Source organism: Nannobrachium achirus (genome assembly GCF_963921795.1).
Source record: "Nannobrachium achirus genome assembly, chromosome: 15".
In the NCBI taxonomy this organism is placed as follows: Eukaryota; Metazoa; Chordata; class Actinopteri; order Myctophiformes; family Myctophidae; genus Nannobrachium; species Nannobrachium achirus.
The window spans coordinates 4,971,790-4,988,613 of NC_137822.1; the positions used below are offsets into that span (position 1 = coordinate 4,971,790).

At 42.8% G+C, this 16,824-nt stretch overlaps 1 protein-coding gene across 1 annotated transcript in view; it reads right to left on the reverse strand.

Annotated features, from left to right (window-relative positions):
• The window catches only part of slc12a2 (solute carrier family 12 member 2), a gene marked incomplete at both ends in the record, with an annotated part of 72,040 nt that overhangs the window by 7,455 nt on the left and 47,761 nt on the right, over positions 1–16,824 (reverse strand). Inside the window, 6 exons of the mRNA XM_080742879.1 lie at positions 929–976; positions 6,495–6,638; positions 9,298–9,377; positions 10,567–10,673; positions 11,226–11,366; positions 13,685–13,796. Coding sequence (XP_080599005.1) covers positions 929–976; positions 6,495–6,638; positions 9,298–9,377; positions 10,567–10,673; positions 11,226–11,366; positions 13,685–13,796 — 632 coding nt within the window. The remainder of the gene's footprint in view (positions 1–928; positions 977–6,494; positions 6,639–9,297; positions 9,378–10,566; positions 10,674–11,225; positions 11,367–13,684; positions 13,797–16,824) is intronic.

Below are 16,824 nucleotides of genomic sequence, written 5' to 3' on the forward strand. Positions count from 1 at the left end.
CACACAGCTATGGGAATAGAGCTGGAAGCTGGATTATATAATGGATATGAGGAGAGGTAGACAGCAAGAGAGAGAGAGGGAGAGTGTGCGTGTGAAATAGACAGAGAGAGGAACAGTAGACCAGTGTTTCTCAACCACTGTGCCTGGGGACCTTTGGTGTGCCCCTGAGAAAGGTCAAGTGTGCCCCTTCAAACTGCTTGAAAGACAATATTGTATTTATCATTTTAAAAATGATTTAAACTAGTGAAAACAGCCGATCTATAACGCCTCGCGGTGCGAGGCGTTGTGTGCTTGTAGATCTGCTGTTTTCACTACTGTTGTGCGACAGCCTTGTATGACGAAGCAGGGTTTTACTTTGCGAAGAAACGTACAAATTTGAAACTTGGAGATACAAGGTTTCTTCCCGACAGTGACGATATTTACAACCCCCGGATTATGTTGGTGTGCCCATGGATTCTTGGGACATGAAAAGTGCGCCCATGCAGGAAAAAAGGTTGAGAAACACTGCAGTAGACAGCAAGAGAGGTAGAATGTGCATGTGAAAGAGAGATATTGAGGTAGACGGCAAGAAATAGAAGAGGGGAGTGAAAGGAGGAGAAATAGGTTACAAAGCCACCCCGAAATTCACCATTCGTCTCAAAAGCTCTGCAGTTAAGTGCCTAGAGGCGTCGTTGATTGATAGCGTGTCAGAATGAAAGCGAATCGTTCTTTTATGTCAATTTTATGAGTTAATCAATGCCGAGGATGGCGTCAATGGTGACCAGGGAGAGACACAGAGGGGCGTGTGTCCGGGAAGAGACGTCAGAGAGCCAAAGCTAAGCAAGAAGAGAAGTGTGGAGAAAAACAACAGAAAGGAGGGGAAAGAGTTCAAAGGAGAATTGATCCAAGAAGATTAAAAAGAAAGAAAAAAAATAAAGGGATGTCCTGCCTTTCTTCAACAGGGGCTGGGTCGGGGCCTTGCCTTCGTCCTCGTCATCTGGGGAATGTGAGAAACATGTTTAGAATTAAATAAAATCAAAAGGGGGATTAAACGCTTTCGAATGAATGATCAGAATTTGTGCAGAGAGAGAAAGAGATGAGACTTTTTCATCCAAGGCACCCCTGAATTACATTGTAATTAAGTACCCTAAAAATTATGGCATATAATATTGCAGCACGAAAACATTTAAATATTTCCCCTATACAATACAGTATGTGTCACAAGAACAGTAGTTTCCATTAGAACAGATTGGAAATAACTTCATACTTGACATGTACCCAGCATCCCTATTCTGGGGGTGAACATTCACCAAAAATAGCAGATCTATAAGCTTGTAGATCTATTTTTGGTGTGAAGGTTTGGTGGTCTGTCTTACCAGATATAGAGGGTTTAAATGGTTAAACTGAAGTGATATTGGTAAATTCCAAACACTGTGAAAGTATTCCAACGTATATGGCACCAAATTGATGCCGTACCTGAGATACTCGGTGATAAAATAGGATTTTATTTGAAAACTGTGGTGACATTCCTGTGTGAACGGGGCTTATGGTTTGTTTAGATTCAACCGGTGATACGTTTTCTGGTAAGTTAAATCCATTATTATTGTTGTTCAGCTGCAAAATGCAATGAAACTGTCCAGGCAACAGGGAGAGAAGGTCTTCTCTGATAGAGTTATGGCTAATCCAATTGCTAAATCCGTCCACACAAAGTGTGGATTTGATCATCCAAGATGAGTTAATTGAAGCATGTTTCCTACAATATATTTAACTTCGTAACTCTTAACTCTGAGGTTTTTTCTTCTTATCCCATGGCAATTTGAGTGAAGAAAACAAAAACACATTTAGAATATCGATAGACCTCTAGTTTCAGAAAAAAACAAACACTCAGAATTTTGAGATATTAAGGTCGGAATTGTGAAGACAAAAGATAGAAGATATGTTCTCTTATGAACACCCATAATTCTCAGATATAATCAGAATTACGTGGAGGAACACGCACAATGCAGGCCTTCTCTTCATTTGATTCAATGGTGATGCAAATGCAATTCCAGCAATTCAATATTAAAACGCCAACAGATGGCAGATTGTGTTCTCAACACACACCCCTTAACGTTAACCACATGAACCCTAGCGTCCCTATTCTGTGGCAAACAATCGCCAAAAATAGCCTTTTCACAAGTTCAAGAGCTTGTGGAGGGGCAATTTTCTGCAAATAGATGCAGTATAAAGGGATAAAAAAGAGGGGACCTAGTGTAGATCCCTGGAGAACCCCAGACAAAGTCTTTAAGTGCTAAGACCAACGTACAAACTATGACGTTTGTGACAAACTTGCCGTCGTACGATTGCTGCAATTATTCTATAATTGTTTTCCTACTCTTTCATCTCTATTTCTTATTATTGCTAAAATGTGTGAGGAACTAAGAACAAAATATGTTTTACTCTTTGATACTTGTAAGACGTAACAATACATAACATGAATATCTTGAATATGACTGACCAGAAAAAAATAACTTAAAATAACTTAGTCCAGCAGAGGGCACTGTTATCAACCTAAAGAGGGCCTGAGCTCAGTTCAAACAGGTAAAGCAATATACATTTTTCAGAAAAAACACTTAAGGATTTAGTTCACAAAATAACCAGATCTACAATCTCAGTGTGGCACTTCGTACCGCGCTGCGAGATTGTACATCTGCTATTTTTGAACATTTTGGAAAAATCTTTAAATTGTTTTGAATATATAATATATTTTAAACAAATCTTCTCTTCTTGGGAATGGGATCCCTGGCAAAACCTTCTCAGAAGGGGGTCCACGGCCAAATACATATCATTTTGGGGGTCCTTGGCATGAAAAAGTTTGATAACTACTGATTTAGATGGCATTTTCGGCCTCGGGTCCGTGAACATTTTTGGTTAAAGCAAGAAGTTAAAGCTCTATGTTCTGAGAGTAATCATTGCAATAAGAATAAGAATAAGAATAAGAAATCCCTCAAGGTTATTTATCAGCTTGTGTTCCAGTTCCAATTCACATTCATTTGTTTCATCAGTTCCAAATTCATTGTTTATCCTGCATCAGTTCTCTCTCCTGATTGGATAAAATTGGTATCCCGACCTGAGAATGTATTTTCTGTTTACTGAAGAGCCAGAGAGAAGGGGAGACTCCTGTTACTGAACAAACACTCTATAGCAATAATCAGAATATAGAAGCTATTTAACACTTGTTTTAACAACAACTTGCGCTGTCATCAATTCGCTCAATCCTGGAAAGCATCAAGTGTGTAAAAAGAAATCCAACTCTGCTCTGCGATTACTAACTAAAGCAGTGCAGTGGGTACAAAAGCTTTCAGATCGGAAACCCATTATTAGGCTTAACATTGTGGAAGTAGGTAGTTGGCTGCAAAACTCCATTGATTTTCTGATCTGTGCGTTTCATTGCAAAATCTATTAGAGACATAAGCTGTGCAGTTGTTAACCATTTTTGAGCGGTGCTAAACGCTCCTACATCTGGCTTTGTCTGTATGTCCGTCCCACACTCCCGCTCATTGGCCAAGCTTCGCGGGACGCTTAATGAAATCAACTCATAAAAAGGCACCGCTCACTTCATACCGGGTGTGATTTATTTTTAAACACTATTATACTTTGTTGACCGGAGTCCCACAGGGGACTGCACTAAGCCTCCTCCCCCACCCCACCCCACCCCACACACACACACACCAAATCAAGCTCACAAAAGCGACGCATTATTCTGAGCCATTTCATCCAAATGCTCGCCCCCAGAACGGGGAGGGGCAACTAGTTAAAACCGTGTTACACAAGAGTTGTCACCGCAGTGTGTGTGGAAATTACAATGTTAGTCTCTTTCCCCCCCCACCACGTAATCTATGGATTATTATTTCCCCCCCGAGGCCAACGAATCCGGTGGAACTACTGCCCTAGTTTAGGAGGTGAGATGTGAGATGTGTGCGTCAACATATGGTAGCTGTCGGACGGAAACCTGGTATGTCCTTTATGTCGGGTATGTCGGGTCTTAATTACCCATTAACTTTTTCTCTGCCATTTTAAACATAGCTGTAGTAAGCAGCTGCCAAATTGTCCTTACCTTTTAACGTGGGCACGCGCACGCATCGTGCACAATCTGTGCGCGACTCATCTAGTAGACGTGTAGACTCGGTGACAAGCTTTCGAATACAAAAAACCCCATTGAAAAAGACATATCCGTTGCCACGCTGTATCTCTGCTTATCAGCCAGTGTTTACATGAAAAAGCATTGAAAAAAGCCAACTGTGCGCTATGGTAACACGTGGACACGTTCGCGCACAAAACGCACGATATGTGCGGGGATCATAATCCAGGCGTGTAGAGACTGGATCAAAGTTTCCAAACGCAAAAATCAGATTGAAAAACGAGCGTTCCATCGCCCAGTAGCTTCCACTTCTGTTACACAGTAAACCAATGGAGGCGGGACTATGGCCCAGGCTCAGACTGGATACGGAAAGCTGGATCCGGTCCAGACCGGAAATGACCGGATACAGTTAGGGGGGCGGGCCTAAAGAGCCAGAATCAGCGAAAATCTGCGCTAATACTTTTAATCCTTTCATAATGATTAAAGCTAATTAAACTATGCGGGCTCTACGGGCATGGCAGCGCGGTACAGCGGGAAATCTACGGGCTCTACGGGGATCGCGAGGTATGAGTTAAGGACCGAAAGCCGATTCTGCAAATGCTTTCCAAATCAGTAGTACTCAAACTATTTCCTGCCAAGGACCCCCAAAATGATATGTATCCCCCCCCCAGAAGAGACGTTAAAGAATTCTAAATGAAAACATGTCCAAACACTTTCAAAACATTTCCAAAATGTTCCAAAACGGCACATGCACACGCTTGCAGCGCAGCACCAAGTGACACGCAGTGTGCTTGTACATCTACTATACCACAGTGGTTCTCAAAGTGGATTCCAGGGACTCTGTGGGTTCCTTTAGGAGGGTCTAAATTGACCCATACAAATGGAACCAAATGAACCTGGACGGGTTCATTTGGTTCCATTTGTACACTGTCAGAGTTAAAGGGAGACCTTGAAATCTCAAAGTTTGAGAATCACTGAACTATACCATTGATCGAATGATATCCAATCGATCTTGTGTATCTGCTACCATCGCTACTCTTGGTTGATGCTCTTGTCTGGTGAAGTAGAGCATTAGTTTACACAAAAAACATAAATGTTGGAAAAGTATGGACAGATGCAAGGTTTCTACCCCGACAAGAGCGGAAACTGTGGTGACACGCACGGTCCCCACGCAGCTGACAGTCTGGGAAACTGACCCCCCTGTTTATTTGTTCGCTGTTTTCGCGTGGTTAGTGCGTACATACATTACTGCTTGTTGTTTTCTACTGTGCTCTTGTGAGGAGGACACACACACACACACACACACACACACACACACAGGGGCGTCAATTGGGTAAGGCAGGGGTATGCAGCTGCCATACCCTGGGTCCAGGGGGGGAAATAAAAGTTACTTTTAACTATAAATCCATGAATGTCTCTTTGTCTATCTGTGTTGGTTATTATGTTGTTAAATTACAGTAAACTACAAATGCAAAATGTTACAAAATGGTCACTTTAACAAGGTAGCTATTATAATAACATTCTCCACACTTTTATTCTCCCCAAAATGGTATATTCCCAGGTTCCGCAGGTCAGCTGCACAGGTGCAATGCACTTGAACAACCGTTCCAGGCGGCCATATCCAGCCCAAGAAACCATAGAAACGGGGGGAAAAAATAAAATGTACTTCTTAAAATAAATGTATCATGCCTGTTGCTAAGGTATGGCAACATGACTGGTGTCTTGCGCGCGTGCAAGACACCAGTCATGTTGCCATACCTTAGCTTTTTCTGAACTGACGCCACTGCACACACACACTCTAAACACACATCTGCAATGTCACAAACACAGATCCCAGTGGGACTATTTGGGTCACGGGTGACAAGAGGCGACTTCCTTTCTGGGCAGCTCGTGTGTGCGTGCATGCGTGTTTGTGTGTGCGTGCGCGTGAGAGGAATAAGGGAAGCCATTGTTCCTGAAAGGTCTAAACTGCTTTCCGTACCTGGATCAGTGCTTAATAACATTACAACCCAAACATAAAAATAGGTTGCTTGTTGTTGCATGACTACAAACTTCATTTTGTGTCGGTAAATAAAAAACCAAAATAGCCGTTAACAAATCATACCGATGCAACGGTGATTGCTTGGGGTGTGACAATTAAACACATAAACACACATTTTACGCTCTCAAGAGTTAAATATCTCTACGGGTCCATATGGTTACCAACTCCATCATTTTAGCTGGGGACCACCTGGAACCCCCTAAAGGACCACTGGTGGTCCCCAGAACACGGGTGGAGAACCACTGCAGTAGTATGAGAATGTAGGGTGTTAATGTACAAAAAGATTAACGCCCTACTTTCTCAACCCGACAGTGACGATACAGTACATCATGTAGAGACGGTGCCGACACTGACCTTTCTGGGTGGCAGGGCTGTTCTGCACACTGGTGGTCTTGGAGGAGGGCTTGGACGAGTCTGCGTCAGAGTCCTTGCTCATGTCTATGGAGACCACCACGTCCTTCATGCCCGACTGCTTCTCCTGAGACGACAGCAGCTCGTCTATAGGGGGAGAGATAGAGGACGTCATGTGTCTGGCTATTATGACATCTATAGGGGGAGAGATAGAGCTATAGGGAGGGGACGATATGAACATTTCATATCACGATTATTGTGGCAAAAGAAATCGCGATTTGTTATCGCGATAATCAAAATCCATTATCCTGGGCCGAAACATTTGCCAAAAAATGGCAGATCACAGTGAGCTTGTAGATTGGCTATGTTTTGGCAAAGACAGAGTGAAAAAAGACGTACTGTATATTAGAAGTACCTTTTACCAATTATAGAGGGTTTAAGTGGTACCGGATATGCAGCTCTGCAAATAAAAGGTGAATTGATCCCAGTGCATGACGGAGGACGAGATCACGATGAATTAAAATCTCCACGATACGCTTATCTTGAGTGTTTTTTTTTTTCACGAGAAACAATAATATCGCTTATCGTCCCATCCCTAGATAGAGCACATCATATGTCTGGTTATTCTCTATAGGCGGAGAGATAGAGCACATCATATGTCTGGTTATTCTCTATAGGCGGAGAGATAGAGCACGTCATATGTCTGGTTATTATGAAATCTATAGGGGGAGAGAAGAGAGATAGAGCGAAGCGGCATTTGTCTTTATGAATGTTCATAATAGTGTTTTAAAAGATGATGACGTGGGGAGGAAAGAGTCCAGTTTGTGTACAGTACATCATTCCAGTTTCTGGCTGCAGCAGATTGAAAAGACGACAAAGCCGAGGGCAGAGTCGTGTTCAGGGACCTTGCAGCAGAATCAAACGAGCAGAACGGCTGCAGATGAGATGTGCAGGAGTTGACACAAATAGGGGAGGGCAAACCAAGGAGACTCCTATATATTAAATGTGAACCAAATAATATTTCGTCGGGTGTGTATAGATGGCCTGTCACAACTTCACAAGCTTGTCGTTTTTACCACGACAAGCATACAGTATAAGTGTATACAGGGTTCTAAAGATACGACCTTTAGAAGATGCAAACATTGTGAAAATAAATAGCTAACACTGTAAGAACCTGGTGCTCAGTATTTATACACTCTGCAATGATGAGCATCCACTGACGAGGCCGCAGTGGGCTGCCGTTGGCACTAATAATAGATTATTTCCCCTTCAATAGGCCATCATGGCGACTATTTCAGTCTTTTATTATCATGGATTCTCCGCGATGTGAAATTATAGCCTTTGTTGTGTTCTCTTGATGTTTAAATTGACATTGTAGGGCTGTCTTTAAACATATCAGAATATCCGGAGTGTACAAATGGAACCAAACGGACCCCAGAATTAGGATTTTATAGTATAGATTGGGTTCCAAGAGACAGAAAATGTTATCGATTGAGGGGTCGTGAAGTAGTGCACAAACCTTCCTTAAAAACACCCGGGACAACGCTCCACACCTCCCAAACTCTTCCCCCTTCTGTCTCCCAAACTATGGAAGGAACTCCCCATTGCAGTCAGAACTGCAGACTCACCCCCAATTTCCTGCAGTAATCTGAAAACCCACCTCTTCAGACTCTACCTTAGCCTGTAGCACTTGACCTAGTTAGGACTACCATGCAGACTTCCCGCAGTCATTTGGTTCTCATGTTTTTGTTACTTAGGCAAGTTTTTTCATACACCACCAATGTTAAAATTGAGATGGCAAGTTATTGTTTAGTATGTGAAACTGCACATGCTGACTCCGTCTGTCTGGACGTGTACACTTTTTTACGGTCATATGGGTTTGTTGCTCTGACATCACTGTGATATCAGAGGAACCACTCTATATACACATCACTGGCCAGATGGCAAAGACATGGTGCGACCTCGCTTGTCGCCCTGAGGCGTCTTACTAGTTTAGACAGGTGCTAGGTTCGTTGTTTACCTGGTATTGTATAGATCCAACTTGTATAGTTCCAACTTAACACATATGGTGCCAACCCCGAGTTTCCCGAGTTTGTATTGGTACTAGTGCTGTGCCAACCCCGAGTTTCCCGAGTTTGGGCCGTTTTTGAAAAAAAAAAAAAAAAAAAAAAAAAATTTCAAAAATTTTTTTTGGACCTCCAGAAATGTATTAGGCATGATCGCGATCGCGAAATTGCATGTTTAACCCCCATACCAACCCATTCTTTCAAACATGGCAGCCATGTTTGTTTACTTCTGAAGAAAACATAATGGCTGATAAATCATGAATGCCTGAACGGATTTCCAAGCGGATTTTTTTGTTTGAAAGCTGTGAACAGCATCTACACACGTGGTGCATCATCTAGGCATGGGCGTGCACTTTTTACACACTTGATCATTGCAACATAAGTGTTAACAGATTTTGATAGCATATTTTTTTAGACTGATGCTATGGTTCTTGGTTTACTTGTGATGCTATGGTTTACTGAGCCACTACACTGTCTCTCTGCATGTGATGAATGCTTACCTTGCTTATTTAAGTCGCTACTAGGGATAAAAGTCTACTAAATGCCTAAATTGTAAACTGTAATATTAAATTACAGCAAGGGCAGTAGTTCTCTGACAGTGTACAAATGGAAGCAAATGGACCCGTGAGGGTTTGTACACTGTCAAAGTTAGGATTGGTTCATGTAGACTGGGGTCGCAGAGATCGAATGAAGGTTCGTAACCAATATCAAGTTAGGAAGACGTGTGCGTGTGAGCGTACCTTGTCCCTGAATGTGGGAAACGTCCAGGCCTTCCTTCAGCCGGAGAATCACAGCCCCGTACTGGAAGTCGAACGCATCGCTGCAAAGCACAACAAACACACACGTCAACAACGTCTGGAGCGCGATTACAGGAAGACTGACGTTTTACACTGACTCAAATACGCAAAGAAACACAGCTGAGATCCGCTCAGGAAATGGCTACAGCCACTAATGTCAAATAAGAGGGACATATTTTGTCATCTTTGCAACAATTCTAATGAATACTCGTGTCTAGAATGCATTATGAAACATACAGTAATTATAATCTAAGAAGCCATACATATTTACAGTGTTACTTAAAACAGGTTACTTAAAACGGTCAAGCAATACTTCATAATTACTGGACACTATTTCCTGGCTCACAGTGCATTGTTAAAATGAAACATGTCTTGATATAATCAAATGGGTTCAGATCTGAGCCAAGTCTCCTGTAGTCTGCGAAACAAATGACAACTAAAAAAGGTATACAGTATACATAAAAAAAAAGATAAAAGAAAAAGTCCATCCATGCCCATCCAACACGTGTGCTAACTAAGAGTCCAGTTATTGGATTACCAGTAATAAGGAGCACATTGCATGGAGCATTAGTCATCATTTTAATAGAAGCGGACCTTCCAGCTTAAGGCCATAATCCCACTGTACTCTCCAAGCATCCAGAGCAAAGCTCACATGACCACTCGGGGCTTTTACCAACGTCAGTAATGATGCATCCCAGTACATCAGGCTCATTAAGCCCCATTCAACTTTGTTGTGTGATGAGAATTATCAAGATCTAGACGCTCAAACAATTCGCATTCGCGACGTGTTATGAGCTCTTAGGGTGGGCTATTTTCGTCCGGCGTGCGATAGCAGTGCACAAGTGTTAGGGGGTTTCAAAAAGGGTTGGGCCTTTTTGAGACCCCCTAACACATGTGCAAGCAAGCACACACGCAACGCACGTGTGCACTTGAGACATGTTAACCACTTCAAGGGACTAAATGTTTCTTGTGCCGAGAACTTGTAGATCGGCTATTTTTGCCACAACAAATAGAATCTAATGTTTTCTGTATGACACGTTGGACTGACATCCCATTGATAAAATACACAGTGAATGAAAGCAAGCCCTGTTTGTTCAAAATGTTTCAAATGTTTGCACTACAGTACCTCCAACCAGTGTTTTGGGGAGCAGGGACTACCCCCCAGATTCATCAGCCATGGTTTTATAAAGCTAAAAGGGTGTTGGTACTCACTGGATCAGCTGGCAGTAGGTCTCAACGTTCATCATGTCTCCGTCTCTCCAGTCGTTCTTGAAGCCCAGCACCAGAGTGTTGGGTCTGAGCCGACCCAGACCTGCAGCCTGCAACACAGAACCAACACCACACTGTCAGAAACCTCTGTTCTGTTTAGTGTGGCACAGTGGTTCTCAAACCTTTTATTTTTAAGGGCCCCCATAACTCTGAGAGTGTACAAATTCCATTTGTACACACTCAAAAGAGTTACACATCCATTTGGAACCCCCTCAAGGAACCGTGATAGTCCCTGGACCACACTTTGAGACCCATTTCCAGTGAGCCAACAAGGCACAATACCGGCATCCTGACTCGGTTTGAAACAGAATGGAACAGAGGCCCAATTGATTTACAGTAGTCACAAGGTCTTGATAATGTTGGTTCAATATTTATAAAAACACACAGGCAGAATTCACTTTCAAAAACGTTTGCGCGACGGCCTTTTGCAACGAAGTAGAGCATTAGTTTATTTTAATAAATGCATTCATTTATTATAAAACATTAAAACTTTATAAACATATACACGACTACACAGCTACTCAAGTAAATGTACTTTGTTACTGTCCGTTACTGTCCGCCACTGCTCATGTTCCACAGTGGTACCAGTGGGGTTTCCTCACCTGTAGCAGGTACTGAGTGCCTTGTCTCATGTCTTCGGCGAACACGGGCGTGTAGAAGGCCTTGGTCTCGTTCTTCAGCAGCCAGCGCTGGTAGCGGGACTGGTCTGAGGCCAGCTCTTTGAAGTTGGGCCGCCGAGAGCCCTGTGTGAGACGGCGAGAGAGAGATAGAGAGAGATAGAGAGAGCAAAGTGTGTCATGAATGTGTCACAGAATGTGTCACTACATGGCTGCAGGTGTGAGTCAGTGTGTGTGACTCAAGCGTGAACATTGACAGGTTCATGCTTGTCAGTGTGCCCTACAGTAACTTGCCAGCTTGCCTCTCACTGAAAAATTAATTACTAGGCAGTCCCTTCTCGTGTGAAAAAACTAAACAAAAAACGTCATACAGTACATTCTCCTCAATTAACAACAGATATTTGGGTCCCTTTTCAGCCTTTTGATAGTACACGGTGAAGAGAGACGGTAAAACGAAGGTGAGTCAGTGAGTGACATGCAGCAAAGGTTGACCAGGCTCGGGAATGGAACCCAGGACTCGCCGTCGCTGGTTTGTTAACAATTTTAGGGACTTTTAGTTTAATTACACTTTTAAGGGACACCAGGGTTTAAAGTGATTAAGCAGTCTTGTCCGTGCCTCCATAAAGGGCACATGGTGTAAACCTGCCCTAAGCCTGGATAATGTATCTCCATTAACAGAGCGTGTTTATTCCAGCGGCCTGGTGACTGGCATCAGACCCGCGCTGCTAATGGAACAGGCGACCTGCAGGGCAACCAAACCAGCTCCTACATCTCTGAAGGCCTGTTGTGTTCCAAATAACTCTCCCCCTTTCCAGTGGCGTCAGTTCAGAAAAGGGTAAGGTATGGCAACATGACTGGTGTCTTGCACGCGCGCGAAGGCGTGCGTGCAAGACACCTTACCTTAGCAACAGGCATGATACATTTATTTTAAGAAGTACATTCTATTTTTTCCCCAAAAAACTTCTATGGTTTCTTGGGCTGGATATGGCAGTCTGGAACAGTTGTTCAAGTGCGGCTAAACTTGGCATAATATAGTAAACGTGCCACAATTAACAATAATGAATTGCACCTGTGCAGCTGACCTGCGGAACCTGGGAATATACTATTCTGTCAAGATGGGGAGAATAAAAGTGTGGAGAATATAATTATAAAACCTTGTTAAATGTTGCATTTGTAGTTATTTTAATGTAATTTAACAACATAACCAGCACAGATAGACAAAGAGACATTCATGGATTTATATTTTAAAGTAACTTGTATTCTCCCCCCGGGACCTAGGGTATGGCAGCTGCATACCCCTGCCATACCCAATTGACTCCCCTGCCCCTTTCCAATCCCGGAACAGGAGGAATGGGTGCGTTTCGCCCACTTTCGTTCTGGGAATTTAGTAAAGTAACAGTGGCTGGACCGAGGCCGCACGTGGTGAACATTTGAGGAGCAGATTACATCACACCCCCCCCTCCTCATCAACAGCAAACTTCCTGGCAGTACAATTTATTCGCTTCGAAGCGCCTGAGAAGAAATCACTCAACGGAAACAATTGCCAACAAGACTAGGAGTCTAAAAGAAATCCTGCTCGCAGCCACTACCCTCCTCACACCCAATCACAAGGTGTTGCGTTGTGAGCTTGTAAAGAGGCTGTTGGCACTGCTTTTGTCCACGACTTTCCGATGAAGTAGGACATTAATCTACGAGACACCACAGGTTCATGCTAGGTTTTTGTCCTATAGTTTGAATGTACAGAATGTTATTCAGAGGGTGTATTTTTTTCTTTGGTTTACCCGTTATTCTAGTTCAGTGGTTCTCAACCTGTGGGTCCCCCCACGGGGGTCCCCAATTATTTTTGGGGGTCCCCAGATGAATAGCTTAATGTGAAACATTGTTTTCTTACTCAACAGTAAACACACCAACATACAACAGTATATGTGTATAGGGGGTATCTGCAGATTTCCAAGCAGATTTTTTTGTTTGAAAGCTGTGAACGGCGCGCACACACATATGGTGCACGATCCGTGCATGATCCGTACACAATGCACAAAAATCGTTTTTTTTACATTTTGCAAAAGAATGGTGGCATATCCTTAGTATGTTGATTTTTAATCGTGGCAGTAAATGTGTTAAGACCTTTTTAGGACCTCTGGTCAAACAATGGCAAATTGTCAAATAATCGTGAAAATAGCAGATCTACATGCTCGCGAGGCGTTGTGAACATGTAGATCTGCTATTTTCACAATGGAACACATCGAGTCAAACTAAATGTAATGCCAACTCCTACAATTTTTGTGCTCGTCAAGGTGGGGGGGTCCCCAGTTCAAATATGATTCTTTTGGGGGGGACCTAGTTTACTGAGGCACTACATGGTCTCTCTGCGTTCTGTGTGTGTGATTACCTTTGCTTGCTGCTAGTGGCTCTGGATAAGAGAGTGTAAACGGTCAGGTACTCACAGTGCGAACGTGTCCACAGATCAGCAGGCCAACGTTCTTGGTGAAGGAGTGGACCAGGTTGAGGAGCGCTGGACGAGCGTTGGGATAGCCGGTCATCACCAGACACTGAGGCCTACCGGACACAACACACACACAACACCACATTAGGATTCATGGTTTAAAGCAAAAATAAGATCTAAAATCTCTCCTATTATGCAAATAGAGAAACACTGTGGAAGAACCCCACACACCAGCACTGTTTCCTAAATAATTAACAAAAGATATGTAAAATGATGATTACGTTTTAGAAATATTGTTCCTGCTTCTACTTTCTGCCCAACAGTTAAGAAATCATCATACCCGGAAGTTAAGCGTGAACGCCTACTGAGTGGCAAAAAACTACTTTCTGGCCTTGACAGCCCATACATCCAAAAAAAGAAAAGTCCTATCTGATTGCATTAAACGACGTTAAATGACTTTAAACTCACTTTGCCACTCGACTTGCCATTCACTTTATGCATGGGCATACCCTCTATTGCTATTATGACCACGTCAAATGCTTGAATCTTTAAGAAATACAACCGAAAATAGGCATATTCACAGCATATTTACGCTTGATCATGTGTATGTATTACATAAATAAATCAAGTGTTTCAGTGTTCATTAAGGTGCATTGTTGTCCCTACCAAATAAACAAAGTGAAGTGAGTAAAGTGGAACAGGACTTGTGCCTTTCTTTCCTGCGCTCACATGAGCAGCTATGGTTTCCTCCCATCCTTCCTTGTGACTCACGTCTCAGGGAGGAGAGGATATCAAAGCAGACTTACAACCAGGACCATGAGTAGCGCACATGAAAGCAACTATGTTAAGTAGAGCAGGATTTAAAAGCCAGCCCTGCCTGCCATGCCTGCCTGCCTGCCAGCCCACCAACACACACACACACGCACACAAAACACATAGGAAATATCCAAGACGACAAATTGCGTTCTAATCTCTTTGCTGGCCTGTTGCCATGGGAAGCCTATTTCCCAAGACGCTGGGTTTTTAATCCCAAACGCATCCACACAGGGACGACGAGTTCACCGTACTGTACGCCCTTTAAAATGATTATTTACAGTTGTATAACACTGTGGTCGTGACTGTCGGGCAGAAACCTGGTATCTCCGCATTAAAAACCGCCTATGTTGTTCCCCCCCAACCCCCATAAATTAACGAACTGTACTTCCGTTACACTAGTGCCACGGAAAACTTGCTAAAATAGCCGATCTACAAGCTCGCAATGACGTGTTATGAGCTTGTAGAAAAGCTTAACATTTAAGGGACAGTTAAAGTAGTCTGTTGGTTTTTATACATTTTGAACCAACCAATGAAAAGTATCAGCTAGATCTTGTGACTAAATAATAACTACCGGTACATTAGATCCGTTGCAACACAGGTTATTTTTTTCCCCCATTCATTTCCTGAAAAGTAACCTTTTCTGGACACACGCACAAGGTTTCCACCCGACAGTGACGCTCATTATGTTACAAGTAGACTTTTGCAACGGGTGCTCTAGCCTTTTAACCCTGCCATGGTAACCCTCTGGAAGACAACAATTACACTGCTCTGATCCCGGAGGGGTGGAGGGGGTGGGGGCAGCAGATGCATGCTGGGATATAGAGTTCTGTGAGAGACTTCACTCACCACAGTCCTCTTTTCTAATGCACAGGATTGCTTTAAGCATGAGAGCATGTGTTCCATTGTTACAACTTTAATCCATGTGCTCCTGTTTGCAAACAGGACTGGAGCTGTGGTTTGTTAGTTGACACAGGCACTGTAAAAACTGTCATTAACTTCTCTCTTTCTCTCGCTCTCATATTAAGTATATACATACAAACCTTAGCAAACATCTGGCACACTATGCCTTAGCAACAAGATGATACACATGTTGAAATAGAACGTTCCATTTCACAGAGATCTCACTGTCTAGACTATCTATCCTGTAACTAAAGTGATGTACCGAGAACTAGAGGCATGACAGGCTGGTTATATACAGTACAGGAGAGGAACATGGAAAATATATGAATTATGAACTAATACTTAGGGCAGGAGGGTCCTTCATATCTTCATATCCGAGGCAGATTTTACAGGTGCCTTCTAAAATCAGTAGTTCTGACCAGGGCAGGAATTTCATGGAAGCCATGAAGGCCATGGCCTTGTGCCCCTCAAAAAAAATGGCATGACCTAAAGCCACCACTTACATGCAGGGCTGAGCATGGATCAGATTGTAAATACCATAATGTATCTATTTCACTGCAAATTAGACCCTAACCCTTAAATTCTACAAATTCTTTCAATGGTCTTGTTTCATTTAATGGCCTTCCTGCCCTGGCATTTGGCCTTTGTGTCCTAAAAAATGGACAACACCAAAGGTGTAAAATTGTAAAATTGTAAATGTCAAGTGGCCTTGCTCCTAAATGACAACATTTCAGGCCTGGAATCAAATCAAAAACCTTTCCAAAAACGTTCAAAAATAGCAGATGTAAAAGCTCGCAGCGTGCCGCAAAAATCTAAAGCGTCACAAACGCTTTCACAGTTTTAATAATGGTTAACAACTGGCACAGCTTATGTCTTTGACAGATTTCGCAGCCAACTACCGACTTCCACAATGCTAAGCCTAATAATGGGTTTCCGATCTGAAAGCTGTTGTACCCACGGCACTGCTTTATTTAGTAATCGCAGAGCTGGATTTCTATTACAGACTTACTGCTTTCTGGGAAAGAAAGGGAGGGAATAAAAGAGGGGGGGAGGGGGCACTTCGTGCCATGCTGCGAGCTTGTATATCTGCTATTTTTGAAGGCATTTGTAGAGTCGGCCTACAGCTCTTAATGTGTAACAGAACTTGTAAACAAGTGTTATTCTCCATAGAGAAAATACTTCCGCGACACCAGGTGATGAGCGAGTCAGGTACTTCGGTATTCTATTGTAGTGGTTCTCAACCTGTGGGTCGGGACCCCCAGGGGGGTCCCCAAATTATTTTGGGGGGTCCCCAGATTATTAATTTAACGTGAAACATTGTTTTTTCACACAACAGTAAACAAATCAACATAAAGTTTAATTGTATAGAGGGTATATGCACTTTTCTAACGTGACAATTTAAGGACTTTTGAATACCTCTAAAAT